Source organism: Mchenga conophoros, linkage group LG23, assembly GCF_057382185.1.
Source record: "Mchenga conophoros isolate Kocher_MC1m ecotype Shallow Benthic linkage group LG23, M_conophoros_male_GT1.1, whole genome shotgun sequence".
In the NCBI taxonomy this organism is placed as follows: Eukaryota; Metazoa; Chordata; class Actinopteri; order Cichliformes; family Cichlidae; genus Mchenga; species Mchenga conophoros.
Genome location: NC_140547.1, coordinates 13,727,393 through 13,755,049, shown reverse-complemented (window position 1 = coordinate 13,755,049; position 27,657 = coordinate 13,727,393). Strand labels below are relative to the sequence as shown.

The window sequence follows — 27,657 nt, the reverse complement described above, 5'->3', positions numbered from 1 at the left end:
AAAACAAAGTTACTGAAGTAAAAGAAATTAGTAATAAAATCAAGGATTCAGTTTGTGATGAGAAACGGAGACAGACTGGCTTAATTTGGCACATCTAAGTTAATGTCTAAAAATAAAATATAATGATAATATAATAAAACTAAATAGCGTTTTGTGACATTTTTTTTATTTTGACGCAAAAATTCTTCAAAATATAAAATTTTTTTAACATTGCATTCTTAAAGTATTTGAACGGCTATTTTACTGCTTTTTATCTTTTTTGTGCGGCAGTGCCACAGAAACGTTCAAACATGAGAATGCAGGGACTTAAATCTTCCTCAGCTATAGAAACTGTGCATTCAAATGTCCTGAAGCCGCACAACAAAAAACAACAACGAGCTCTTTTACATGACACAAGCAGCCAGCTGAGGGGCTGCTGCTTCTGCTGCTCTGAATCCATTTTTTTAAACACACCGCCCCTCTCTCTTCCTCTTCCTCCTCCTCATCCTCTCCCTCCTCCCCTCTGCTCTGCTTTTGATCCCACAGGGACTCGGAGCCTTTGCATTCCTGTCATTCCAGCCGCAGCGAACAATCAGCTCTCAGTTATTTATTAGTGCGCCTCGCAGCTCCGCTCCGCTCAGTCTGCTGCCTGCTACCCGTCAGCGCGCACACATGCGCACGGAGGAAAGGAGCTCCGCACACTTGTGGACGTTTATTTTGAACAATAAGCGCAGATCATTGATTTGAGATACGACGGCACCGCTCACTGTGCGATGAGACAAAAAAATTGGTGAGTTTAGCATTTTATCTGAATAGGTTTATCTGAACGTTTTCTGTCGGTTTGTGTGTGGACGGAGTCCACTCCGGATGGAGTTACTTACTTAACAGATTACATCTGAGTCCCGTTTTAATTCATGAGCCACACACAGATCCATCCATTTACAAAACAGTCTCATTCATGCAGGAGCTATAAAGGCACAAACCATTCAAATGTAGAGTTACCCATAAAGCTTTTGCATTTTGTGTTTTATGTGTTTATAATTCAAACTCAAATAGTAAAGAATTTAAAGACTTTTCACACTTTGTAAAAACAAAACAAGAACATTTACTTTGGCCAAATTGACCCTGTGGCGGCCGGTTCTGGTCACCAGGCCCTATGTTTCACACCCCTGACATTAATGTCTTTAAACTGATTTTTAAATAATCTTTACTGCTGCTTTTTCAGCTTGGAGGATTAGACTTGATGATGTTTTGCGTAATTCACTCTTGATCTCATGTAGCTGTGTAGCTATTTTGTGCGGTCAGGACACATTGTGGTGGTTTAATAAGGCATTAATTTTACTCTCTATCCAGATTTTCACGTTGAAAGTTAAAATGAGTTAATTGTATAAAGTAACCAGTGCATTTTAAAGCATCCATCATTCATATTCTGAAGACTTTATATGTCTTCATCATGTTTTGGGCATTATCTGATCCTGAATCACTGGAATCTTTTGAGTCTGTGCGACCGTTGAGTATTATGCTTGTGTGACTGGAGAAAGTTATGCATTGCAGCATGTGGGCCATAAAAACTGGATCTCCAGTGACATCACTATCAGGGGTATTTCCAGCTACAGCTCGTGAACACACAGCATTGTGTAACAGAAGTGTGGATAAGTTTGTGCAGTGTTGAGTCTGACCACAGTTCTTTTCCTTTCAGATGTGTGATTTGTGAAGCGCCCACGCTGCCACATCGAGGCTTGTTTTTGTTTCGTTTTTTTTTTTAAACTGTCTTTTCATTGGCTGACATGAGAACTGCCGAGGAGTCCTCTGGAACGGTCCTGCACCGTCTCATCCAGGAACAGCTCCGCTACGGAAACCTGACGGACACGCGCACGCTTCTAGCCATCCAGCAGCAGGCACTGCGTGGAGGCAGCAGCGGCGGCGGCACCGGCAGTCCCCGCTCCTCTCTGGAGAGCCTCACTCAGGAGGACACTCAATACATCCAGATGTCAACAAGGCAGGAGCCTCAAGGTCAGGAGCACCAAGGAGACAGCTTGCACTCTGAGAGCCCCGTGTGCCACCTGTACCATCTCCACAAGGAGGAACTGCCTACTTACGAGGAAGCCAAAGCCCACTCCCAGTTCCTGAACTCTCAGAAGGGGCAGGCGGAGCACAATGGACCCAGCATGGATGTAGAGGGAAGTGGAAGTGAGGCACAGTGGGATCTGAAGAGAGAGCACGCTCGCTCTCTCAGTGAGAGACTCATGCAGCTTTCTCTGGAGAGAAACCGGTCTAGGAACAGTCTGCCTATGAGTTCCTCACACAGCTACCCACAGCTCTATAATCATCACAATAATGTTTTAAATGCTGCGACACCTGACAGACAAAGGGCTCAGCTGTGTGCAGAGCAGCGAGGACCACCCCCAGACTATCCTTTCTGTGTCAGACTTCCTGGATACATGCTCAGCCACTCACAGGAATATGTGCAATACAACCAAGACCCCCATCCTCCCCTCTACACACAACAGCACAGGTAACATCCACAAACACATGCGCTATCAAAAAAAGAAGAACAGCCCCAGAGAAGTCTGCTGTTCTTTTATTTTGGCGGTCTTTTCAGCACTGTTGCTATCTCCTGTCTGCAGGTTTGTGTCTGCTCAGTCGCAGGAGACTCACAACAGCATCACAGCAGCTTCAGACTGCAACTCCCCTCAGAGCGACACATTAATGCGGGAGAACGAGCGGCTCAGGAAGGAACTGGAGGTGTACACGGAAAAGGCCACCAGGCTTCAGAAGGTGAGAGGATGGTAGTGAATGGTTCGTTGAGGTCGTGAGAAAACAAAAGTTTTTAGCTGGGGCAGGAGGTGACGGGTTTTCTCACTAATTCAGAGCATGGAATCTCTACAACGCATCTCCTTTTGTCTTTAAAAACATGTCGGCATGTGAGGAGATAAATGGCTGGCACCTGGGATCACGAGTGTTCAGTCTGGAATGTTAATTCCATTATTCATTCACGTAGTGTTAAAGAGACATTTCACAGCGGGTGGCATTCAGTAGACTAATTAGCCTCATTGATATTAACATTTGCAACATAAACCAGACAATATGCAGGAATTCCTCCCCCAGAGACTCATTTTCTCTCTTTCTTCCCAGTTGGAGTTGGAGATTCAGAGGATATCTGAGGCTTATGAGACCCTCATGAAAGGCTCTGGAAAGCGAGAAACTCTGGAGAAAACGATGAGGAATAAACTAGAGGCAGAGGTTAAGAGAATGCATGACTTCAACAGAGACCTGCGAGGTAAGTTTCCATTTTTATTTGTCTGTCTCCTGGCTTTAAACCTACTTTATGCGTATGTGCTCATTGTGGTATGCTGGTCATCTCTGTGCAGAGCAACTCGACGTGGCTAACAAGCACAGAGCGGACTGCGCCGACCCGAAGCAGCACGTCTTTGTCAAACTCTTGGAGCAAAGTGAGTCTGCATCAGTCTTTTGTTACAAACTCCTCTCACGCTGCAGTTCTTCACAGATTCAATCACAATTCCCTGTGAAACACTGAACAATAGCAGGAACATAGCTGAGCAGGGATTGGTTTCCTTCTTTAGTGATGTGGTGCTGTCTACATGTTGTCACACAAATGGGTGTATCTCCCCTGTAAGTTACTTTTGGCACCTAGACTCCAGACCTTTTTTTATGCTGCAGTAAATGTGGCCTGGATTCCTGAGATGTTTTTAGGGCTTTCAGGGTGTTTGCCACTAGGAATGCCCCCCCTCCCTTTTTTTTTTTTTTTTACTGATGTGCTCAGTTTTGCATCGCTACTAATGACCTCCCTTCTCAAGGGGAACTAATACGTCTGGGTGTCCTGGCCTAACTCTACATGACCCATGACTTGCTCATTCTCCTTATTTGGGCATTTCTTTTTCATGCCATAGCTTAATGATGATCGGCCAGTTGTGAATATTTCTTTGCTCCCTTTTAGCTCTGTGCAGAACTGAGCTGTAGAGAAATCCCTACAGCGAGGATTAGGTGGAATAACACTTATGTTGGAACATTTGGGCAGTAAATGCAGTCGTGTCAGTGTCTATGATTATCTTTCCCAAACGGTTATCTCAGCATAGCAGAGAAAAGCAGTACAATAGTGGGATGTGTAGTTTATATGTTTGTGTTATGAGAACCACATGAAATATATTTTGAGCTGCTTGTTTACTTCACGTCCTCAGAGGCATTCCAGAGCTTTTACCAGTACAAGGCTATGCCTGTGTGCGTAAGTGGATAAGAGGAAGTCTGCATTCTCTCCACAGGCATGCACTCATGTTGTGTAATCAGCCCCCTTTTAAAGAGGCACATCAGTTAAACTTTCTAAAAGGGCTCATTGAAATGCAGACTAGCTTTCAAAGATTCAATGAGAAATATTGTTTTTACTGATCCCATGTTTACGAGGGCAATAAACTTAGCAAAAAATGAGGTGTCAAATGTTTTGATGTTGAACCACATGCCTTTATGTCTGTTGTTGGGTCACATTCCTTAGAAAATGCACTGAAATGCTCCCGGACTGAAGGCTTCACTGACCCCAGCGAAGGCCATGGGAGCTTCTCTTTAGAGGAGACCAATTTTACTCTTTTTTTTTTTTCCAGTGATATAGTTTTATAGGCTTAAAAAATCAAACAAAAGCCAGGAAGAATCTCAAAAGATTTATTTTTAAGTTGTTAAGAGCCTCGTCACCTTCATTAACCTGCTGTTTCCTGTATTGCAGATGAAGAGCAGCAGCGGGAGCGCGAATGTCTGGAGAAGCAGATTCAGCACCTGCGAGTGTCCAGGGAGGAGTGCCAGCGGAAACGGGAGCTGATGGAGCAGGCTCTGGCCTCGGCGCAGACTCGCAACCGTCAGCTGGAAGAAGAACTTCAGAGGAAGAGGGCGTACGTGAAGAAAGTGGAGAGGCTGCAGAGTGCGCTGGCCCAGCTGCAGGCCGCCTGTGAGAAGCGGGAAGAGCTGGAGCTCCGGCTACGCACGAGGTTGGAGCAGGAGCTAAAAAGCCTCAGGGCACAACAGGTGAGGAAAACAAGCCCCCCCCCCAATGGTTCAGTTAGCAGATTTTAACAATGTGAACATGTCCAAGCGGCTTATCCTATAGAAACACTTGGCTGGCTCACAGGGTGAAAGGGACCAGCATTAGTCTGCTAGAGGATTCCTGCGTAGTTAAAGTAGTAAAAGTGGATTGAGGGATAAACACATTTTCAGAGAGTCAGATTTAGAGCATTTTGTTTCCTTGGGTGTTAAACGATCTATTCTGTCTACCGTTTCAGTCCCAGAACCAGAGCACTGATTCCACAGCTTCAGAGCCGAGCTCGTCCAGGTTGCAGCAGCATCTGAGGGAGAAGGAGGAGCGTATCCTTGCCCTGGAGGCAGATATCACCAAGTGGGAGCAAAAGTACCTGGAGGAGAGCACCATGAGGCAGTTTGCAATGGATGCAGCAGCCACAGCTGCAGCACAGAGGTACAAACAAATCTGTCAAAATGGAGTGAAGATTCAAAACGTAAAAATTGCGGGATTATTTAGAAAACCGTATATTTTATTTTCAGAGATACAACTATCATCAATCACTCCCCGCGGCACTCTCCGGACAGTAGTTTTAATGAAGACCTGCCGTTGTCCCATCACAGACGTCAGGAGATGGAGAACAGGTGATCATCTTTTCATCCATACTTCATTGTTTCCTTCTGCCTGCTCTGTGGTGTTTTTTCTAAACTCACGATGTTCTCCGTGCGTTCAGGATCCGCGCTCTTCACGCTCAGCTCCTGGAGAAGGACGCGGTGATCAAAGTCCTCCAGCAGCGCTCCAGGTTGGAGCAGAGCAAGCCTGAGAAACAGGGGCTTCGTTCGGCCAGATCCGTCCCCTCCATCAACATAGCGAACGGCGGCATGGAGAACAAAGGTGAGCTTCTTCCCTTACTATTCGTGCCGAGCTGAGGAATCTGGAATCTTTAATTACACACGCTATCCTGTGACAACTGCCAGACAGAATGCGCACACCCTGAAAAAGACAAAAACAAGTAGGACACAGCCCTGTTTTTAAACTGGAATGCATATCATCTCTCACTCCAGAATAGCCCCATCCAGAATAGTCATGGGAAGAGCTCTGCGCGGCAGATGTTCAGGAGCGCGTAAATGTGGATGTAGGCGGGTAATTAAGCAGTTTCTTCTCTTTGTCTGCAGGAAAGAGCCTCTCAGATGACCAGACAGGTTCAGCTGTGCTGCAGCCCAAGCTGCTTGCTGCTGCTAAGGTCCTGAGCCGAGACTGCAGCACGCAGAGCGACGAGGCCTCACAGGAGCCTGAGGCCACAGCAGAGCACGGCAAGCTCAAGATGTGTGAAGCAAGCTCAGCGGCTACACCTGGTGGGTTTTTCGAAGTGCTTAAGGCCCAGTCAGCTCCTCACAGCTCATTTTAAGAACGTGTCATTGAATTAAATAGAAAAATCACTCCGACAAGTAGCTTTACATTGTTTCCTCCAGTCAAATCAGCAAACATGAATATTACAGCTGAAACACTCGGATCAAAAAAGATCCACAGAGGCCTCTGGCCACGCTGCGTTTCTACCATAATATGGTTGAGAGAAAATAGTTCCTCCAGGAACCACGTGGTAACTGGGTCATGATTTCTAGAAAAAAAAGATGTTGCTACTTAGTTTTCACATCAGGTTTTTGGTGCTTTCAGCACCGCAGGGCAAGTGCAGACCTCTTCACAGAGGATATTTCCAAAAACGAGCAACTCCAAAACAATCTGGACGTATAAATAACAAATATTTATCTAAACGAATGACACGTGCATCGGCAGTTTGCCTTCCAGTGTTGTTTTTTCTAATCTATAAATTCTGTCCTGCCTGTAGAAACCTCGGAGGAGCCAAAGCTTCCGCCGAAGATGCTAAGGAGCCTCAACAGCTTGGGCGCAGACGTGGTGGAAATCCTCATTTGAGCGCTCGCTGCGGCTCGTATGACTGACAGCAGCTCTGACACAGACTCTTGGCTGAGACTTTAAAGGGCTTCCTCGACGTCTGGCTTAAATCAACATGTGTGTGCTGAGATTTCCTTCTGCTGTTTCTGCACAACTCATAAACGGGCAGTTGGGATTCGTTCACGGTACCTGGACAGTATTTCAGCGTGACAGGAACTGGGCTGCTGACTGTGCATATATTGTGCATGTTTCTCTTTTTATTTTTTAATTATGTATTGTATTTATACATGTAAATGCTGCTCATAATTGATGTGATTTTTGTTTGTCCTAAATGTGCACCACTTTCTTTTTCTAATTATATACACATGACTCACTTCTTGGTTTTGTTTTCCAGTAGCATCCCTGTTACCATGCCCTCTGAAAGTAATGGGAATATTTATAAAATGACTCAGAATTTAACAGAGCTAAATTAACAGTTGCCCTCCTCTTTAAAATACATTCGGAGGCCTTGCTCGCAGCTCAGAGGGGGATTTGGAAACATTTTTTTGAATGCGAAGCCTGCAAAATGCCTGCTCGGTTCTCTCTTTAAAAAGCCTGTGAGGATTGACGCCGTTTCTCTGGGGTCCGGTTTTCCAGATCCCCGGCTAATGTTTGGGGCCTCAGAAGGTGGCTACCCAGCGTTTCGCTCCCCTCCCATGCCACAGCGGAGCTAATCTTCTCACATTCCTCGCTGAGGGAATGCTCCCGTTAAAGAAAAAGGCTATCTAAAGTCTGACCCTTCGCCCTTGTTAAAATGGCAGGCATTCTCCACATGACTCCTTTTCTGGGGTGGTTATTTCTTCTGAGTCGTGGTAGCTGGATCTACCACGAACGTCGAAACGGTCAACTATAATTGGCCCACATTTGCTACTCCATCGCTGTTATATTCAGCTGTTTTTCAAGTATCTCACATTTCTGGGTAGACTATACTGTAAGCCTAATATGGACTCTTCTATTTATTTCTCCCTGCGTGATGTAGGATCACTGAACACTGATGAATGTACACTTCTGTTTTCAATGAATGTGTTTTCTATTTAACTGGAATGTGCCACACTCCATGGGGAAAGGACATTAAAACTCATCATCAGTGGATTTCTGAAGAAGCCAATAAGCTTATCCAGTTTTTAAATATTAGCGTGTGAAACCTCACGTTTACCCGATATTCTCCTTCATCCTCCATCACAGTGCATTTGCTGGTCAGTGCAGTGTGTCAGAGTTACTGCCCTTTGCTTATTCTGCAACATGTTTACACAAATGGCTGTTTGAAGTGAGAGAAGTTAATATATTTTGTAATTATTATTTTTTTCATATCTACTTTAAATGGTCTTGTTTCCTGGTGCCAAAGATGGACTCTATCTTTAAGTTATAGTTGATGATGAATACAAAAGGTTGTGTTAAGTTGCCTCGCTTCAGCTGGTTGACCCAACGTGATGTTGCTGTGAACTTTTGTAAAGGAAACATTTGTATGTATGCCTTAACATTTCACAATAATAAAGTTTTAATATATTCCTGATAAAAGGCTCTCTGTTCTCTTCACCGAAGTAAAGCCGTAGATGTCACCCGCTGGTTTGTAAACATTTTAAATCTGAAATTTTGGTGCTTTTGCCAGCTTTTTTGGAACCACAAGTGACCATATTTGGACAATTAGAAGGATTTACTTCACCCGCTAACATCAGCTAGCTAGGTTTACTGAATCCAAATAGGGTGCACCAACGGTTCCTCATTAGTTCAAAGATAAAAAGTTTAAAAATCACCTCTTGCAGTTGTTATGAAGGCAGATATCAGCTATAGAAGCAACCATTTATATCAGGCTGTAAAGACGGTGACCTCGCCTTCTTCTTTTAGCTGCCCCCTTTAGGATCGCAACAGTGGATCATCTGCCTCCATCCCTAGCAACCCCCTTTGTCACACCAACCGTCTGCCTGTCCTCCTTCACTACGTCCATGAGTCTCCTCTATTTTCTTCATGCCTGGCATCTCCATCTTCAGCGTCCTTTGTCCAGTATATCCAATATCTCTCCTCTGCAGAAGTCCAAACCATCTTAGCCTCTCTAACTTCATATCCACACTTGAACTGCTCCTCTGACATACTCATTTCTAGTCACTCCCAGTGAAAATCTTAACATCTTCAGCTCAGACACTTCCAGAGTGGCCTCATTTCTTTTTGTCGCTGTGACCCTTTCCAAACATCTCAGTGACCTCAGAAATCTTCGAGTTTGAAAAATTCAGCCAAAATCCTCTATCCTCTGTCCACTTGAGGCTGATCCCCAAAGTGACAAAAATCTACTAGTTTTGTAGTTTTGGTCTCTTTAGATATACTGGATTTAGGGGATGACCAGGCTGTTGGGGTTAAACATTTGTACTTACTGTTTGACTCCAAGTTTTCTTTAAAATGTCTCTCCTCAGTCATCAGTCATCCTTCCAATAAATCTACTACACCAACTGAGCCAAGATTTTCTCTATTCTTCTGTGACGTCTATGACTGCTCAGCTGTGGTTGGTCTTCTTCAAGCAGAGACACAATATGATGTACAAAAACTCTGCAAGTAACAAAATGTACCGTATTAGTTTCACAGCAATCTTTTTCTATCTTGCTGTTAAGATAAAGGCATCTTGCATGACAAATACCAGAAGCTGTACCTCAAATCCTAAGAAAATTAAGTTCTTGAGGATTTTAGATTTCATCTCACACAAAGTGATTCTCCAAACCTGCCCAGCAGGAACTAATCCACACGAATTCTCAGAAAATAAGAGAACCTGTAATGTTACTCAAGTTAAATGGAAATACAAATTTAACCTCAAATAATCAGATCAAATGCCAAGTAATTGATTGTATTTTGATGTGGATGTGCTTTCTTATATATTCTCAAGATGTGCAGGGACATGTAGGAATTCCTCGGTAAACTTTTAATTTTAATGTAAATATTTTTGTCTTCCTTGTTCCCCCTTGCTGAGGTTGGAATTTCATTCCTCGGATGCCAGACATTTTCTTCTCGCTGCCTTTACTTGTCATAGGCGAGTGCCACTTTTCTCAGGCGGGGAAAAGCTGCAGTAATAAATCGCCATGTGTTGAGTACCATTTTCAGCTTTGGCACCATGCGGTCTGTGATTTCCCATTATTTTGGTCCTATCTGTGCAAATGCAGATCACATTTCCTGACTCGTATGTCAGTAACTGTGAGTGAGGTGAGGCTCAGCTGAGGGGAAAGGTTAGGATTACGTGAGCACTAAGTTTGAACAGCATCATAGTGGGAAATTTAGCTGAAAAGTCATCCTCATCCAGTCTGCATGGAGAAAGGTTAAACCTTCATGTATGCATTCCACATACATGCGGACTGGAGCATAACTTACAAAGACTGTTGTCAGGTTATCGCCGTGATTTCACCACTGTGACTCCTGCCAACTGTGCGCGTGATTCAATCAGAGTGGATCAAGAACAGATGTCAATGTTCTGAATTTCGACTTTGTTTGTTTTTCATGGTATGAAAGTGCAGACTCCACATAATTCACGCTTCATCTACAGTCAGAAAAATGTTAAAGTCAAGCGCCATTTGAAGCAATGCGAGATACAATCGAAGTGTGTGTGAGGAATGAAGGGGACAGTTGGTAACAAATCATTTGTCCTCCTTTCCTTTTGAGCACATTTTGTACTAAAGGCATGTGTGAAATATTTGGAAAAATAACTGTGGGGCTCTGTGTTTTGCCTTGATTTCCATGGAGATTCCAAAACTTCCTGCCTACAGCAGCCATGGAATGTGCCCCCGCCCCCTCAGCGTTTCCACATAAATCAGGGCACTGACTTCTAATTTTAGGGATGTTAGAGAGACGATGCAAATCTCTCAGAGGAGGCCACTGGAAGCAAATTTTTCGGCCTGAGTCCACTGCAACATTATTTGCTGAACTGCTCGACTTAATTCAATTAAGCTTTATTTATAAAAAGTCCGTTTACAATAACAGTCACCTCTATGTAGTACGGTAAAGACTCAACAACATTAGATCAAATGAGCACCACTTGGTGATGGTGGAGACGAAGAACTCCAGCAGAAGACGCATCCAGCAGGGAGGAGCTGACATCTTAGAGAAAAGGAGCTTACTCTGCTCTCCTACTTCAACCCAACGTCACAGCAAAGCTCTGTCGATTTCAGCGGAGCATTGTTTGGGTGACATGTCACTCTCTGTCACGTTCTCATGAGGATGATGTCTTTTTATCTTGCTAAAGTGTTTTGTCTTGGTTTTTTTTTAAGACAAAAGTCCAAGTCATCATTATCAGCTTCTGCAGCGTTTTATCAGCACTGTTCATGTGCAGCATGTCTTTAAGCTCCATCCATCTATTTTCTTCTTCTTACCCAATGGGCTGGGGCCTAGAGTGAGAGGGGGGTACACCCTAGACAGGCCACCAGTCGATGGTAGGACCAACATAGAGAGACAGACAACCATTCACACTTACATTTGTGCCATTAATCATTTTATAATCTCCAATTAACCTAAGCCTATGTATATCCTTGGATAGTGGGAGGAAGCTGGAGCACCTGTAGAGAACCCATGCAGACACGGGAGAACGTGCAAACTCTCTGGCCAGATGGTGACTTTGAATCCAGTTCAAACTTCAACTCCACTTTGCCCATCGGGGACCCTCAACATGAACATCTGAACATGATCCTTCATCTGCTCTATGTTGATGTGTATATATTAGCCTAACTATATCTCTGTAGCTAGCCACCAGCTACCACATCATTATATGTTAACATCTGGCTAATGTAAGTAACTTTCTGCTAAACCTTACAAATCCTTTTTTTTCATGGATGCCTGGACATGAAACTTTACTGTAACATCTGGGAGAACAGCCAAACTGAGTTGAAAGAATCTGGAGCTTTGTGAGCTCTCTGTGGTGCCTCAGTGTTTGATTGAGTTCAGACATAATGACTTGTTTAATTAATTGAGTTGTGAGATAATGAAGCTGCCATGTTTAAAGGGGTTCTTGGGGAGAGTATACTTCATTAACCACGGAGAACCTCTCTTTGGTGCTTTAGCTGGTTGCTGTCTGGGTCTGCTAGTGGTTTCCAGTGAATCAACTGTGCTGCACAATCCAGAAAGGCCGATTCATTGTAGGGAAGGAATTATTAGATGAGTCAAAACACACTGTGTCTGTAGCAACACGGAGAGACGTGCTGCAGAGGACAACCTTCATGCCAGAGAAAAACCAAAAAACCAAAATAAAAAATGAGTCAACGTTAAGATCAGACATTGTACAGCTGTGAAAAGTCACTTAACTGAAGTCTGAAATGGTTATGAGTAATTAACAATGCAGACAAATGAGTAAGAGTCAAACTGGTATGTCACAGAAAAACAGTGTTTCTTTCTTTTGCTTGTACTCATGTACTCATGTTAACATTTCCTTGATTTTTAATCACTGATCTTACTAACTTACTGCTTACTTCCTTGGACTCATTTAATCGTTCCAAATAAAACCAGTCACAAATAATATCCCAAGAATTTACGAGTGTTTCACAACTTAAAGAAACATACCAGCAGGTGTATGCAACTGAATAGGCACAGCTGGGGAATTCCATGGCATGCCTCAGCATGCAGCAGTGGTTGAATAACCCTTTATGATCCAGGTGGATATAAATGATGACTATGTGGAGAGAGCTAATCGCTGATGAAAGATCGTTTGTGAATTTTCACTCATGTTAATGTAGAAATTAAGAAGAACTTGATACTGTTTTAACACTTAAGTGGGAAAATACTGTAGTGACTTAAATAACTGTTATACTTTATCTTCAGATATACTCTTTTAAAATGTTCTCTTTTAGTTTATCGTACCAATACTCTTTTCCTTTATATAATTAATCATTGGTGTATGAAGTTTATCGTTTTGATTTTTCTTTAGTTTTGGGTTCCACTTTTGTTATTACTCGTACCTCCCTGTGTTCCTCTGCTTTGTGTTTACTAGGAGTTTTCCTACTTCCATATTTAGCAGCATTTAGCATTTCCTGTTTTACTTTGAAAGAGTTTTTATTTTCCTGTGACTGCTTTTTCAATCTTTCTGTTGGTCTGGTTGTCTTGACTGTTTTTACACGTTGTTAATTACTATGTCCTGCATCTCTTTTAACTCTTTTGTATAATCCCGGTCACGCAACAGTATATAATCTTATGAAACTTAATATTAATACAATTTAATATTAATATCCTAAATTATAAAACATGAAAAAAACAGAAAAGGTGCCATAAATTTGATAGTCAGAATCAGAATCAGAAAGACTTTATTTATCCCCAAGGGGCAATTAGTTTTTAGCTTTAAAAAATAGTGCAAACTAACTGAAGTAGATGTGCGCTAATGCTGAAATACATTACAACATATTTACTTATAATAAAAGAGCAATTTTTGATTGTGCTAATGGAGGGCAGCATATTTCCAAAACAGGGCAAAAGAAAAAGCCATGGCATCAGCAAAGTCGCTGGGGAACAGAAATATCTATGCCAAATTCATCCAACAGTTGTTGAACCGACCTTTAAACAGACATTTCCACCTGTTAGCTAAAAATCAGCCAGTCCCAAAAACAGCATCATAAATCCCTTAAAAACTAAAGTACAGTTTCATATATCCTAATCCTGTTGCTGTTTCTACAGAACTTTTTCACATGTTTCCCACAAAAAATATGTATATATCTATTTGATCACACTGATGGTATGAGATGTTGTTTGTAATCCAGCAGCTGAATAACGATATGACCCAGAGTTGTGCATAGTTTTATATCTTTCCAATGGTTTTTACTTTGTTGTATACATTTTTTCCAGATGGTGTTTGTGGTTATGATTAATTGTGTAGTTTCACTGTAATTTTAGTCTCAGTAAACAAAGATAAACTAAAGCAATAATTTTGACCAAAGCAGAAAATCACAGAAAATATTGTTCTCATTTTTTCCGTTAAGTTTAGTTCTTATTTTTATGTCAGTTGGCTAAAATATTTTTTACATGTACTTCTACATGAAGTTAATAACTTTGACATATACCAGGGGAGCTTCGAGGATGTTTTAAAAAATTGGTTATCATGTCGGGGCCCACATGAAACCAAAAGATATATGATCGGCAATATACATGGGGGGAAAGTAAACATCTGGACTTTTGGGGTGATACAGATGTTTTACATGAAAAGGGGCTAGAGAAGACTTTGAGCATAATTCTACATTTAAAAGCTGTTTTATTTAAAACATAACCCCACCTACTAATGCAAATTTTCACTGAAATATACTTTAGAATGTAAATTAAAAATACTCATTATGCAGATTCAGTAGAAAAAATATTAAGTAGAAAAATTAGCTAAGTAAGTTTTTTTTTCTGAGGGGGGGTTTAATATCCAACACTGTGATTTGCTCTGATGAGGAACCAAAAAAGTTGCTAACCAAAATGGCTATAAGATGAAAAACTTAGTGTGACTAAAAAGGGAAAAGGGGGGGAATGGAAACATGTAGAGAATGTAAAGATGTTTTGATGACCTGCTGCTGCTCTCTAGTGTTTATGTGAAGGTATTACAGTTGCTCCTCCTCTCAAACTGACACCTGGTGTGCTGGGACTGAACTTCATGCCAGAGCTTTTTCAGTAGTGGGGAAAGCATAAAGTGTAAGATAACAAAATGTCTTTAATAAGGGCTTGGATCTTAATGTTTTGAAGCTTTACTTTAAGTTTTGTTCCTGTCCTTGTGATTGGTGACAAAAGGATAGCAACATGAGTGAAAGGGAAGATTTAGAAGCTTTGTTTGTTTGTTTTGCATCTAAGCGAAAATGAAAACATAAAAAAAAACCTAGGGATATGTTTTATTTGATTTGCAAAGGGAGACTGAGCTCCTGTTTATTAAAAAACAAAAATCAGGCAGTGGAGATCATATTAACAGTGTTTATTTCTCCCGTAAATCAGGAAATTTACATGTTAAAGACAGCTTAACACTTTAACAGGATTTTTGACTATTGTACATTATGAGGGGTGCCTGAAATCCTTTACTTTAAAAATATTGGGGTGTTTTTTGTCATTTAATTCTTGAATTGTGTGTCTGGTCGCTTATTTCTTTGAATTAATTACTTTCTGTGCGGATATTTCATTGCTGTTGAAGCATAGGCAGCATCAAGTGGCCTTTAGAGGAACTGCAGTTTTTTGCACTTCCGCCTTGGCTTCCTTTTTTCGGAGGTTCCCACTTGGCTCCAAAGTGAGCTCGATTGCGTCCGTCGATCACGTGACTAGAGTGTCTTAGCGTCCCCCTAACAACCGCCTACCTCCTTCAGCCCGTTGTACCGCTTTATGGCGCTAAAAACATTTCTATTGGCTAGCGATCGAGCAGTCCCTTCTCTGGTTGGTTGAATGTAGAAAGTAGGTGCAGTCCTTTCTCAGCGGTCTTCCGGCTTGCATTTTGAGAGTGAAAAAAAGAAAAGACGAATGGAAAAATTGTAATCCACAAAACGAGCATTGCCCAGCAACTCATCGATACGGTAAAGTCTGCGCACACACAACAGCCTTTTTGTCCTTTTAGCTGTAGGAAGTTTGTGCCGCTGTACTCTGTATAAAGTTCAGGATTTGGCATGAAAAGCAGGTTAGCGGGGCTAGCGCTTCCAGTGTTAGCATGCTGCTAGGTGGGATAGCTGCCTAATGAGGCAGCTTTTCGGTTTTAGGGTTACAGAGGCTAAAACAGCCACCACGGTGGATAGTATCTGACTGAGCTGAAAACGGGTGTGATTCTAGTTGAAAGGCCTTTTCTGTGCATGCTTGTTAACGTCATATTTGGTGCGCATCGACTCAGTTTGCTGCCTGTCATACGATACCGACTACATAATGTCAAACAAAGGTACTGAAGACGTTCGATCCTTTTCAGACACTCAAATACAGCTTTTTCCTGTGATGTTAAACAGCTCTTAATTTCATGGACACGTTCTCTGCCCTCCGTCTGTCCGTTTTACGTTCCCGCGCTGCATGCGAAGGGTTAATCTACATGGCTTTTGTTGTTGTTGAGGTCCTCGGACTGGATCGTCAAGAGCAGAGGTTTTCAAATATTTTGTGACCAAAGGGTGAGCTAAAATTTCACGGCACACTTGTATTTATACCAGGGGAAAATAATCTCTATTCAGGTCGGGAATTTAACCCCATCCCGGGATACTTAAGCTAACCCTGTGTGGTATTCGGGGCTTACAGTCTCACGTTGTCTGTACGTAGCTACAATAATTAACTTTAATAATTGGATGTTTTAGTATTTTCAGTAAGAGTGAAGATAGTCTGTATCCATAACTATGCAAAGCACGTCCATAATGAACAGTTATGCCGTAAAAGATATTTGTGTCATAAATATATTTAATTTTTAAATCGTAGTAGGCATACAGCGGCTGTATGGAAAAAAGCCTATTAGAAACTGAACTGTACTGTGCAAAAAGTCTTGACACATTGGGAAATGGGTGCAGAAATTATTTGAAACATGCAAACATACATGGAAATACAGTACATAAGGCCAAAACGGAGTTTGTGCAGTTCTAACGAGCTTACATTCGTAACGTTTTGTATTCATATTTACATTAATTTTCAAAATATCCTCCATGATTGAGCCTCCATTGTGTTTTACAGATGGCGGTGGAAACTCATTTTTGAACCTCTTTCCTCACCTCTCGTTATATCCACAACAATTTCACCCCAAAAATCTCACTTTTGGATTAATAACTCCATTAGACCAGTTGTCACAGATTCTCAGTCAGTTTCTTGTGTAATTTGGCAAATCTGGCATTCCTCAGCCTTTTCTCCCTGTTTCCCATGATGCCTATGATGGTGTTTTTAACTTTGTCATATCCTGTGTGCATCTGCTTTGCATCCTGTTTTAGATCATAAATAGTTAAAATGAGCTCCCAGCAATTCCCCCGACATGGGCTGCCTGCTTCCAGTGGGGGAGCACCTCAGATCCCAGCACCTGGAAACCTGGTGCCTGTCAATCAACCGTCAAGCGCTTCAGGTAACATTTAATCACACAAAAATGGCAGAGAAGATGTAAGTGTGTAGTTGATGTCTAATCAAGTTGTTTTTCCTCAGGTGGAGGTGGTGGAGATGCAGACAGCAGTCGGGATGGTGACCACGGTCAGCATGATCATCCACCTGCCGGTGGCGGGGGAACCTCAACTTTCAGAGATGAAAAGCAAGAGACCATGGTGGTCAGACCATACCCACAAGTACAGACGCAGCTCGGCCAGCCTCCAGCTGCCACCCAAAATGTGGCCATTCAGCCCGGCACACCTGCGACCTTACCGACCCCCTCTGTCCAGCTCCCACAGGGCCAGCCTGCAGTGCTTACTGAAAGCCAGATGAAGGTGACCTTTAAGTCTCTGTTTGAGTTTCTATAAACTTAACCATCTCCAAAGTAAAAGGAACATAATTTGCTCTCTTATATTGGCAAAGTTTTCTGAGTGTAGACAGTGTTCAACGTAACATTTTCCCCCCTGGTCTCAGTTTTTGCAATTCCTGAAAATAATAAGACGCCAATTTTCCTTATATTTTAAAAAGTATGTTATTGTAGACTAAGCTACCCAACAATAACTTAAAGTTAAAATTAGCTCTGAAGTACCAAAAGGTTCAGTAAAACTCTGATCTGTGGGGGGAAAATGTAATGCTGTAGACAGGAATCTCATCATAGGATATTTCTTTTTTTACTTGAGCTTGAACCTTTCACCTGGGCTGTCTGAATCTGATCATCTAGCTTGTATTATTTGTTAAAACAAACAGATGTTAATTTTTTTAAATTGATGTCTTTTTCAGGCGGTCTTGAAGTCACCAATGCCAAGTCGTCTTATTGCTCCAGCACCAGTTTCCAACCAGGCTCATATGCCCATACCCCCCAAGGTGCCTGGTCACATAACAGTCACCATCGAGAGCAGCATCGCTACCACCCCGTCTATCCCTGTGGCAACCATCAGTGGTCAGCAGGTGAGTCTTTTCTACATTTGCTTTTAATGTTTGTCTTTTTCCTGCTGACAACTAAAGACCTGTACTGCTTTCTTGGTGTTTAAGGGTCACTCAAGCAACGTGCACCTGATGCCGAACTTTCAGATCATCAGGACCCCTGCTGCAGTTCCTCAACAGTCCTTCCCACCACACTTGCCTCGAGGTATATAGCGAGGAAGACTCCTGTGGGAGTACCTTTAGTGCAGCTTTGGGAAACGAGTACTTGTAAATGATCTGTCAAAGAGAAAGTAAAAGTTAGATGCAAACTGATTTGGACAGTCATCTCCTAAATGTTGTCGACAGTATGTCAGGCTTGCATTTTGATGGATTGCTGTATTTTCTGTCCTGCAGGGGCTGCTGCAGCAGCTGTTATGTCCAGCTCCAAAACTGTCTTGCGGCCAGCCACTGGAGCAAGTGCAGGAACTGCCCAGCCGACAGTGCCACACATCATTCACCAGATTCAGGTGCCCTGCAGAACTTTAAAGAAATAAGAATATTCATGTTAGTTATGTAGAAGCACAGAGTATAAGGCTGCTGCTGTTTTTTGTTTTTCCATACTGTCCACAGTCCCGATCTCCTGCAACAACCTCTACAGCTGTCCTCCCAACCGTGGTGGCTCCCATCTCAGTGACTAGAACTCAATCTCCAGTTATCAGCCAGACAGTCTCACACTCTCCAGAGGTGATACATGGGTAAGAAAAGATAAAGTCTGAGATCGTTCAGTATATTCTTAGCCAAGTTTGTTTGCAGTTTAGTGCTACTTGTTTACTTTGCATTTTTGAAGAGGTCATATTTATCTATTTATTTATTTTACTATTTCAGGCGTCCAGCAATGACCATTCACCCCCCTCCACCCGCTGTCAGCATCCAGAGGCCTCAGGGGACCCGTGACACAGCCACACGGATCACTTTGCCATCACACCCTGCAGTCGGAGCTCAGAAGTCCCAGCCTCCGCACACAATGACACAGGTTACTACTCTTGATGATGCACTGCAAAAATATGCAATATTTATTTTGCATAATAACTAAAATCTTGCCTTTTTTCCATACAGAAATCCATATTCAGTAATGTGACACCAGTAGCTGCAGCAACTGTGGCACCAATAGTTGCCACGAACACTGTGCCATCAACAACTACAATAGGTATCAGCTTTTATCTTGATTAGCATGTCAAATCTTTGTAATGTTACTAAAGAAGAAGCTGAAATCTTGTTTCATTTCTGTTTAGGCGCTGTGACACACACCCAAATGACGAGTAGCACGATTGTCACCATGACAATGGCCTCACACTCTTCTCATGCTACAGCAGTGACCACCTCCACCATCCCTGTTGGTATGTTGACTCTTTGGCCTCGTTCATGCAACATTCATTTTTGTGCTGCTGCCTTTTTAAATGACATGGAACAGAACGAGCTGCGTTTTTACAACTTGGAAGTAATGAAATATTATTTCTAGTGCATGCACATCCCTACATATGCTATCTCACCTTTCATTATTAGCATGTAGCTTTTCTTAACAGTCTTCTGGGGTGTTGTTCACAGCTAAAGTGGTCCCTCAGCCTATCGCCCATTCTTCACCCCGTGTTCAGCCTGACTACCCAGGAGAGAGAGCCAACCTCATCCCCATCCCTGGCCACAGGTCTTCTCCCAACCCTGTCACCATGGAAGCCCGCAGCGACAATAGGTGAGCTCACTGTGCTGGGGAATTTAGTCTGATCATATGATGGGGTATTACACAGTTGTATCAAAAATCTGTGCGCTTTCCTCTTATTTCCTCTAAAGTTGTGGAATTAATCCAAGTTTAATTTCAGTTGAAATTTTTGGCCAATTAGAAAACAAGTTGTCACATTGTGTTTTCCATTTTACCTTTCAGCATATCCTCTTTGTTGTTCTCCCGCCATAAAACTTCCAATTCAAAAGTATTAAATATATTAAATATCTCTTTAAGTCTGGACCAGCATGTGGCAATGATCCAGATCACAAGAGTTTAAAGTATAAAACATCACAGACAATGAAGACAACCAATCCGATCTTGTTTTAATTCTTGTTTCTTTCTTGTTAAGACCTTCTGTACCAGTGCAGTTCCAGTATTTCCTGCCTGCCTACACTTCGTCATACCCTCTGCCACATACCTACACCCCTATTAGCAGCTCTGTGTCCACCATCCGCCCGTACCCCGGTAAGCACTTGCTATAGTCCGAGTGTCTGCTCATTATTGGAAGGACTTAAGTCTAGTTTAGTGTAATGTAGAGCCTGGGATTTGAAAAATCTTTTACCCTTTTGTGCTCTCTAAGTTACTCCTCAAGCTCCGACTTCAGCGTTGCCAGCTCAAGCTGGAGTGGGCGTGGCGACCACTGTGCAATTGAACCGCATGCAGCTGATGGCAGTGGACCGCATCGGTCTGCCGTCTGCACAGATCAGCACCCAGGGGATCCAGCAAGCACCGATCGCAGCGCAGGGCATTCAGCCTGCATCGATAGGCGTTCAGGGTTTGCACACGTCTGCGTCAATCACCACACAGGGAATGCAGCAGGCGCCGGTCACTCAACAGCAGCAGCAACCGCAGTCTGAAGCAAAGCCTGGTAGTTACTTAGATCATACCAAATAGCATGGTCTCTGAGTCTTTTACTGAAATTTGTTTGTAATTAATGTTTGTTTGTTTTTTTAAATTCAGGGGTTGTTTTGGCTGATGGCTTTGTAGCAAGCCCCATTAGCAGCACCTTCAGCACGACCCAGCCGGTAGCCACCATGGTGCAGGCGCACACCCAGGGGGGAGGAGTGGGAGGAGCTCCCACACTGGTCTCCTCCCCAAGACCGAGTATTCTCCGCAAGAAGCCCGCCAATGAAACGTGAGTATAACACATGAAGCAGGGTTTTGCAGTAAACCTTACATCTTGTTTTTCTAAAATAAATATGGAGAATGCTGAGACATTTTGCAGGGTAGAAATAAAACTGAGATGAATACACAGATGATTCCCTACTAGAGAGATGGCTAGTTTTGAAACCAAAACAGGAAAAGTCGTAAACTCACCAACTTATTCTAACCAGAGTAAACAAACTAAAGGTTTGAAACAGCACTGAACTGAATATTTTCAAGCTTATATATAAAATCTCTTTAACCAAACATGGTGAGAGTAAAGGAGTGAGGGAGAAACACAGAAGCATCGTTGTTGGAGATTTTCAGTACTCGCTCTAAACGGAGGATTACTTTCACACGCTGATCAACAGCTCTGAATCCACAGTGTCAAAATATCCATGTCAAACCATATCAAACTTCCAATTCCAGTAAAATAGTTTAATGTTTTCTTTTCTACACTTCCCCTTTCTCAGGTGTGTTCGTAAGAACCTGATCCCCGCCCAGTCTGAAGCCAGTACTGGGAGAATTGACAGCGGCGTGAGAGGAGCGGGATCGCCTCGACCCGCTGGGTGAGCTTGTGTCTCATTTGTTACACGCGTGTTCATTTCCTGTTCTGTGTCAGTGATGTAACGGGTTTTGTTCATCCATCAGAGTGAAGCCCAAAGCTGAGGTGCACATGGCAGTGGCCCCTCCTGTCATAGCTACAGTAGAAGCATTGCCTTCTCAGGGTGGAGAACAGCAGGCGGTGTCCTCGAACACCCAGCACCTCGCTCAAGCCATCCCCACCATGCTGGCTACACCCGGCCCCGTGCCTCCCTCACAGCCCTCCACTGTCCTGTCCTCCTTGCCGGCTGCCATGGCTGTGACTCCCCCTGTCCCGGCCTCGATGGCCAACACTGTGGCTTCCCCCACCCAGCCGGCTGCCAGCAGCACTCCAGCATGTGCCGCGAGCTCTGTCTGCCCAGATGTGAAAATCAAGCAGGAAGTGGAGGCGATGGACACCTCTCAGCCAGGTGACAAACGTGTTTGTGCTCCAAATGTTAAAGTCATCTTTATAGAAAATATAAATAAAAACTAACATGCAGGCTTCCCCTTAGATCCCAACACGAGTATGTCAGCGGCCCCAGCCCTCACCACACAGACGTCCACCCTGAGCACCCCAGCCACAGGCGATCTGATCCCTGGAGCCTCCCCGAGAAAGAAGCCCCGCAAGCAGCAGCATGTCATTTCCACAGAGGAGAGCGAGATGGTCGAGACTAACAGCACGGATGAGGAGAAGACCCCAGGCAGGCCCATCACCGGCAGGGCCGAGAGACGGGAATCTCCACCAAGGGAGTATGTCGGTATGTAAACTGATCATGGCGGTGCGGATGATGATGGTGATGTTTCCTGTCTGCACTATTAGTTTTGTAACACCTGTTTCTATGTTGAAGATGAAGAAGGAGTGCGCTACGTGCCGGTGAAGCCTCGCCCACCTATTACACTTTTGCGGCACTATCGTAACCCCTGGAAAGCTGCTTATCACCATTTCCAGAGGTACAGCGACATCCGGGTCAAAGGTGAGTGTCTTACTGGCTGCAAACAAAAATATTTAATATTTCATACCAGCAGCAGCTTTTTCAGTAACTGCAAAGGGGGGTTGCTTTTTAATTTCACTGTAGATTCCTATATGTGTGGTAAATATTGATGGATATTTTTGTAAACTTTTGTGCAGCTGTATGATTAATTAATTATCCATTAATGCATCAAACATGCAGATCCTGAACTCAAAAACAGAGTTGAAAACATGGCTATTAAAGGTATTTACTTTAATTACTATTATAATTCAAATGAGAACCAAAAAAAGAAAAACAGAGGTAAGGGTGATGGGTGACACAGTCACCCGGTGGAGAGTTAGGCCATGATCAGGGACTGTTTTTGACCCTAAAGGCCACCCAGAGATGAACAATACATTATAATTGTACTTAATAAAATCACTGATGATAGACTAAATAAATAGATTTTAGGTAGATGCTTGTGCATTTTAACAACTTTAACAATAATACAGACAACAATGTAGTTAAACAACTTACAGTTGGTTTTATTGGAAATTAACTTTAAGCTATTAGGCCCCAGGGGTTTTCTGAGCTTTCTGCTCGAAAATGAAATGACCAAAATAAATGGAGTATTTCTCTGCAATTACAAACTCTGTGTAAACAGTCTTGGTATCAAAATAAAGCTAACACTTGTGAGATGTCATCAGACGTGTAAATATTACTGCAGATGTTACTATGGCAAAGTTGCTGTGACTCAAACATAGAAAAATTTGATTTTTTTTATATCCCTCGTCTAAGTATTTTATAGCATATAACACCTTTGAAAATATGCTTCAGTTCACATTTAACTCCAGAAAATCCTAAATCAAAATATGGATATTACCTGTCCACAGGTTCATGGTGACGTAACTGCTCTTTTAACTGTTTGGTGTCTTTGCTTTGTTTGGTGTTTCCAGAAATGGTTTATATGAGATTTTAGCTGAGATTCAGAGGTTTCTGTGGAAACCACTCATGTCGGCACTTATATTTCTGACCTCGTGTTGTAACTGAGTAAACGTGATCTCCTCCCTTTTTCCCCCATATTTGGGGGTGCTGGGTGCTTAACTAGTTAAAAAACACAAACAAACATCTGTCTCCTATTTTTTGTGTCACATAGGAAAGAAGCATCAATATCTAATGAAAAGACTTATTAGTTTGGCCTTGCTGTGTATCATTGTGGTGTTTGGTGCAGTTTTCTTGTTTTGTGGGGTTGTTGTTGTGTTTTTTTCAAGTGGAGATGAATATCTCTAACAAGTTGATTTGTTCACATTTGCAAATCTTAATTTGTAAGAGAAATGTATATATTTTTTGAGTTTGTGCAACATGCATATAGTTTCATTTTTCAGTATTTGTCTGTGGGGCATTTTTCTATGTTTTAACAAATGTTTTTTACATGGCCTTACAGAGGTGATGCTAAGGGAAACGTGCATTTTTTTTCCTTTTTTTTTTTTTTTTGGTAATGTGCTGGAAAAGCTTGAAAATTGACCTTGAAAGTGCTTAAAAAGTGCTTGAATTTGACCCTGAAAAATGCGTGCAAACCCTGAAAAGCTCATTAATGTGAAAACACTGTTATAAATAAAGATAAATCATTACACGTAAAAGACACTGATTTAAATTGCAGGTAAGTCATAACCATTTGTTTATCTTGACACAAGTTGAACTAAACATCGAGTGAGTTTAGAGTTTGAGGGGTTGAGCAAAAATGCACTGTTATGCTTCTGAATCATGCAAGACAAAATCAATTCAGTTCAATTCAGTTTTATTTATACTGCGCCAAATCACAACAACAGTCACCTCAAGGCGCTTTATATTGTAAGGCAGATCCTACAATAATACCAAATATGCAATAAGAGTAAACAAATTCCTTTTGTTTGTATTATAATCTTGATTTTATCATTTAAAAAAAAAAAGCCAAACTCAAATAATTGAGGTTAAAATTAAAAAACAGAGGAGCGATCAGTGAAGTGTTTGAAAGGCTTATGTTGAATCTTCTTTGTCATTTTCCTCAGTTTAATTCTGCTTTTTGTTAATGTTTCAGAAGAGAAGAAGGGCTCCTTGCAGGATATGGCCAATCAGAGAGGAGTGGCATGCAGAGCACAAGGCTGGAAGATTCACCTGTGTGCGGCACAGCTCAGGCAGCTGGTGGGTGCTGACCTCCTGACCTTTATTATATTGGCCCAGTTAATATAGTTTTGTCTTTAAATTGGGGGGAAATAGTGCTTAAAGTGAGCTTCTGTTTTTTAAAAGGAAATGTAATCAATTAAAAAAATTGTTACAATATTTCAGTGTGACTTTGCATTTCAGTTCAGAGACTTTTACGCTCTTTAACAAGCAGATTTTTTTTATTTTTATCGCTTGTTCTGCAGTCGAGTTTGGAGCATGATGTGTACAGCCGCCTCTCCACCCTTCAGGAGGGTCTGATTCCAAAGAAGAGGGCCGGCGCAGATGACGACCTTCACCGAATTAACGAACTAATACAGGTGAGGTTGTTGCTGCACATTAAAAATAAAGGTTTCACTGCTCAGGTTATGCAAATTTTAAAAAATCAGTATTTCCTAAGTTATACATGTGGGGTGGGCCGGAGTTAAGAACTTCAGGACTTCTTTTAAGATATTTAGTAAATAGATAATTAAAACCTCAGCGGAGAAAAAAAGACTAAACAGGAATGAAAACCTGAAGAACGGTGCGAATAAAAACAGCATACCTGTGATGTGTTTAATGCCAGACTCTCACTGTGATTAGCAAAGTTAATGACAAAGCAAAGTTCAGTGCTTCACCCTCCAAAATACACTCATTTGGTTATAAACCATGTGGATACAAATTTTATTGCTTATTGGGTGAGTCCGCCTGCCCTGGTCCAGTGATGATGCTGAGTTGGTTATAGAAGAATATTGTGTCTCTCTGAATCCAGTTCACTTTTTAGAGGCGATTTGGTTTTGTCAACTTGTCTGAATTTCTCCTTAAAGTTTCGAACAGCACAGCTTATGAACCCACAATGTAAAGCATCTGAAAAATGAAGTTTATACTAAAAACAAACCAATGTTCTCTCTGCTTTTCTCTCTGTGTCATCAGCAGCAAAAACATGTTTAAAACTAAAGTAAAATTGATTTCAAAGTCCAAAAATTTAAACCCTGGACATCTTCTAAAATCACACAGTGGGGCAAACTGGAGTTTTTGGCAGGCCATTTCTGGCCCCCGCGCCTTATGTTTGACACCTTCATTATAAACACAGACTTGGCTCTCTATGATCCTAGTGACAGCAGATAGCCGTCATATGGTTATGTGTAACACAGCTGTTCAATGGCCAGCCAATCAAATTAAGCTTCGCTTTAAGGGGGAGGAGACAGAGGATGAACTGAGGGGCGGGACCAGGCCCAGTGTAAGATAAATAAGGATTATTTTTAGCTGTAATCATGCAAAGCTGCTCTGGAGTCCAAGAATAGAAGTATTGGCTGGAAATGAGTATAGCAGATCCTCTTTAACACAGATTGGGCTTCTGAGTTTTGTAAACTGCTGCTTTTTTTCTTCTTCTGTAGTTTGTTCATGTAGTTCCTTTTTGTTCTTGTTAGGCAGGCTGGAAAAAGGCCCACAACTTCTCTCTTTCAGGTACATGTAATGTTAGTAATGAGTTTAGCAAACTCAATCAGTACATTTCTCCTCAGGGTAACATGCAGCGCTGTAAACTGGTGATGGACCAGGTGACCGAGGCCAGAGACACCATGATGAAAGTGCTCGACCACAAGGAGAAGGTCCTGAAGCTGCTCAACAAGAACGGCACAGTCAAGAAGTCCTCCAAACTGAAGCGCAAAGAACGGGCGTAAGAGCGACCTCCCCATCTGCCAAGAAACCGCTGCCGTTCCCACCGCCTCTCTCTCCGTGTAGGGGTGAAGGAGCTGCTCAGAGTTTTGGTGCTATGATTTGCTGCATACAATCACACGCACCCTCCATATCTGTGGGCACAGAGAAGAGCAACAGGACGGCTTCGAGGAACAGGAACTGGTTCTCGTTCAAAACACAGGAACATTGTAGGTTGTTAGAGTGGCCACTTGATGGCCACCGTGTTTTGTTTTGCCCCCTTCCCCTTTCTTTTAATGTATGAACCCCCCCCGAAAGATCCTTGTTACTAACTTAGTTTCTGCCTCTTGTAAGACTTTTGGCACATTGTGTATCTGTGATATTCGGCTCTAAAAAGAGGTGCAAGGTGAGTTATCCAACGGAGCCGGTCAGAATCATTCAAAAGGACTCCTTTAGCAAACTGTAAACGGACTAATCTCAGTCGTGCTCTTTTCATCAGTCTGTGCCTTTATTTTGTCAGTGTACATGAGATGGACCGGGCCGAGCTGCTCCACACGCTCTCCAGATGCTGTTAAAATGTCATTTAAAGAAAAGTTTCAGGTTACTTCTACTGCTTCCTTTTTAAAAAAAAAAATCCAACAGCTTAATTTGTTTAAAGAGAAAACAAAAAAAGATATTTTATCAGCCATAATTTAGGCGTAATCTAAAAATCCGGATATGAGAAAATATTTCAAACTGCCATCAAATCTTTCACTTAATCTGGAATAAAGAGAGCGGCTGTGCTCGTTTGAACAGCGGACTGAATTCATGTAAATCACTGTAAATGTGCTTCTGTTTTTCCATCGACCTCGTTCTTTTCCAGTTTTGTACTTGATGAAACGTTTTGTGTGCTGTGTGACGTGCCGCTTTGTGCTGCAGAGTGTACGAGCTGAAGTGAGCCTGAAACATCCAGACCTTGTACATTGTTTTTGTCTGTGTAATTATAGTAAAGATACTGAAAACAATACAAGTTCTGCTCTTATTTTTGAGTTTTCATCCTGCTAATTGTGTTCGTATATAAAAACATTTCACAGCTTTATATAAATATGAGTGGATTAGGAAATTATTCTGACTCAGATGGAGTCACAGGTTGAGGATGAGCCTGGTAGCAAAATGTTCTACCTGGTTTTAAGCAGGTAGAACATTTTGATCTCTTTACACAGTGAGACTTGCAGTGGGTGTAAAACAGATGTAGTTTCAGTTTGTAACTGAAACTCACCCTCCCTGCCTGTACGCCAGTGTTTGAACGTTGCGCTTCAAACTGTACTACAAACCAGGAACTGATACTTGTTGTACTAATTCATATGCAATTAATTAATTAGCATATGTTCAGCATTCAGTGCAGCATTATAGAAATATGTATGACTATGTTCTTGCATTTTTGCAAATCTCTAAAATTAGAAACATCCTGCATCAGAATATTATTGAAAAACTAGTTCATCCATTTATTATTTGTAGGCTGGATGCTGTAATTCAATATTATCAGG

At 42.1% G+C, this 27,657-nt stretch overlaps 2 protein-coding genes across 2 annotated transcripts; both read left to right on the top strand.

The window, feature by feature from the left end:
• The first annotated feature begins 534 nt into the window (after window positions 1-534).
• Window positions 535-8,458, top strand: amotl2a (angiomotin like 2a). Its single transcript, XM_085265430.1, has 11 exons — window positions 535-769; window positions 1,679-2,494; window positions 2,607-2,757; window positions 3,115-3,259; window positions 3,351-3,431; window positions 4,712-5,007; window positions 5,262-5,452; window positions 5,539-5,640; window positions 5,730-5,890; window positions 6,172-6,351; window positions 6,843-8,458. Exons 2-11 carry the CDS (start codon window positions 1,767-1,769, stop codon window positions 6,926-6,928), a joined length of 2,121 nt encoding a protein of 706 aa, XP_085121556.1. The 5' UTR covers window positions 535-769; window positions 1,679-1,766; the 3' UTR covers window positions 6,929-8,458.
• Window positions 8,459-15,207: 6,749 nt separating this feature from the next.
• sap130a (Sin3A associated protein 130 a) lies at window positions 15,208-27,140 on the top strand. The gene is made up of 21 exons (XM_085265234.1): window positions 15,208-15,423; window positions 16,795-16,922; window positions 17,000-17,274; window positions 17,720-17,887; window positions 17,972-18,068; window positions 18,257-18,369; window positions 18,473-18,597; window positions 18,728-18,875; window positions 18,959-19,049; window positions 19,135-19,239; window positions 19,448-19,589; window positions 19,969-20,084; window positions 20,200-20,487; window positions 20,580-20,754; window positions 21,236-21,331; window positions 21,414-21,775; window positions 21,860-22,105; window positions 22,196-22,321; window positions 24,375-24,478; window positions 24,703-24,816; window positions 25,999-27,140. The coding sequence occupies exons 2-21, from the start codon at window positions 16,811-16,813 to the stop codon at window positions 26,155-26,157; spliced, it is 3,162 nt and encodes a 1,053-aa protein (XP_085121360.1). The 5' UTR covers window positions 15,208-15,423; window positions 16,795-16,810; the 3' UTR covers window positions 26,158-27,140.
• The last annotated feature ends 517 nt before the right edge of the window (window positions 27,141-27,657 follow it).

Bases quoted from the DNA above. Each gene is read 5' to 3' on its own strand.
- sap130a (XM_085265234.1), top strand. From the start codon at position 16,811: ATGAGCTCCCAGCAATTCCCCCGACATGGGCTGCCTGCTTCCAGTGGG. The intron at 17,888-17,971 runs GTGAGTCTTTTC...TTGGTGTTTAAG, and splicing joins CAACCATCAGTGGTCAGCAG to GGTCACTCAAGCAACGTGCA. The intron at 20,755-21,235 runs GTGAGTATAACA...CCCCTTTCTCAG, and splicing joins AAGAAGCCCGCCAATGAAAC to GTGTGTTCGTAAGAACCTGA.
- amotl2a (XM_085265430.1), top strand. From the start codon at position 1,767: ATGAGAACTGCCGAGGAGTCCTCTGGAACGGTCCTGCACCGTCTCATC. The intron at 2,495-2,606 runs GTAACATCCACA...TCCTGTCTGCAG, and splicing joins CTCTACACACAACAGCACAG to GTTTGTGTCTGCTCAGTCGC. The intron at 5,008-5,261 runs GTGAGGAAAACA...CTACCGTTTCAG, and splicing joins AAAGCCTCAGGGCACAACAG to TCCCAGAACCAGAGCACTGA.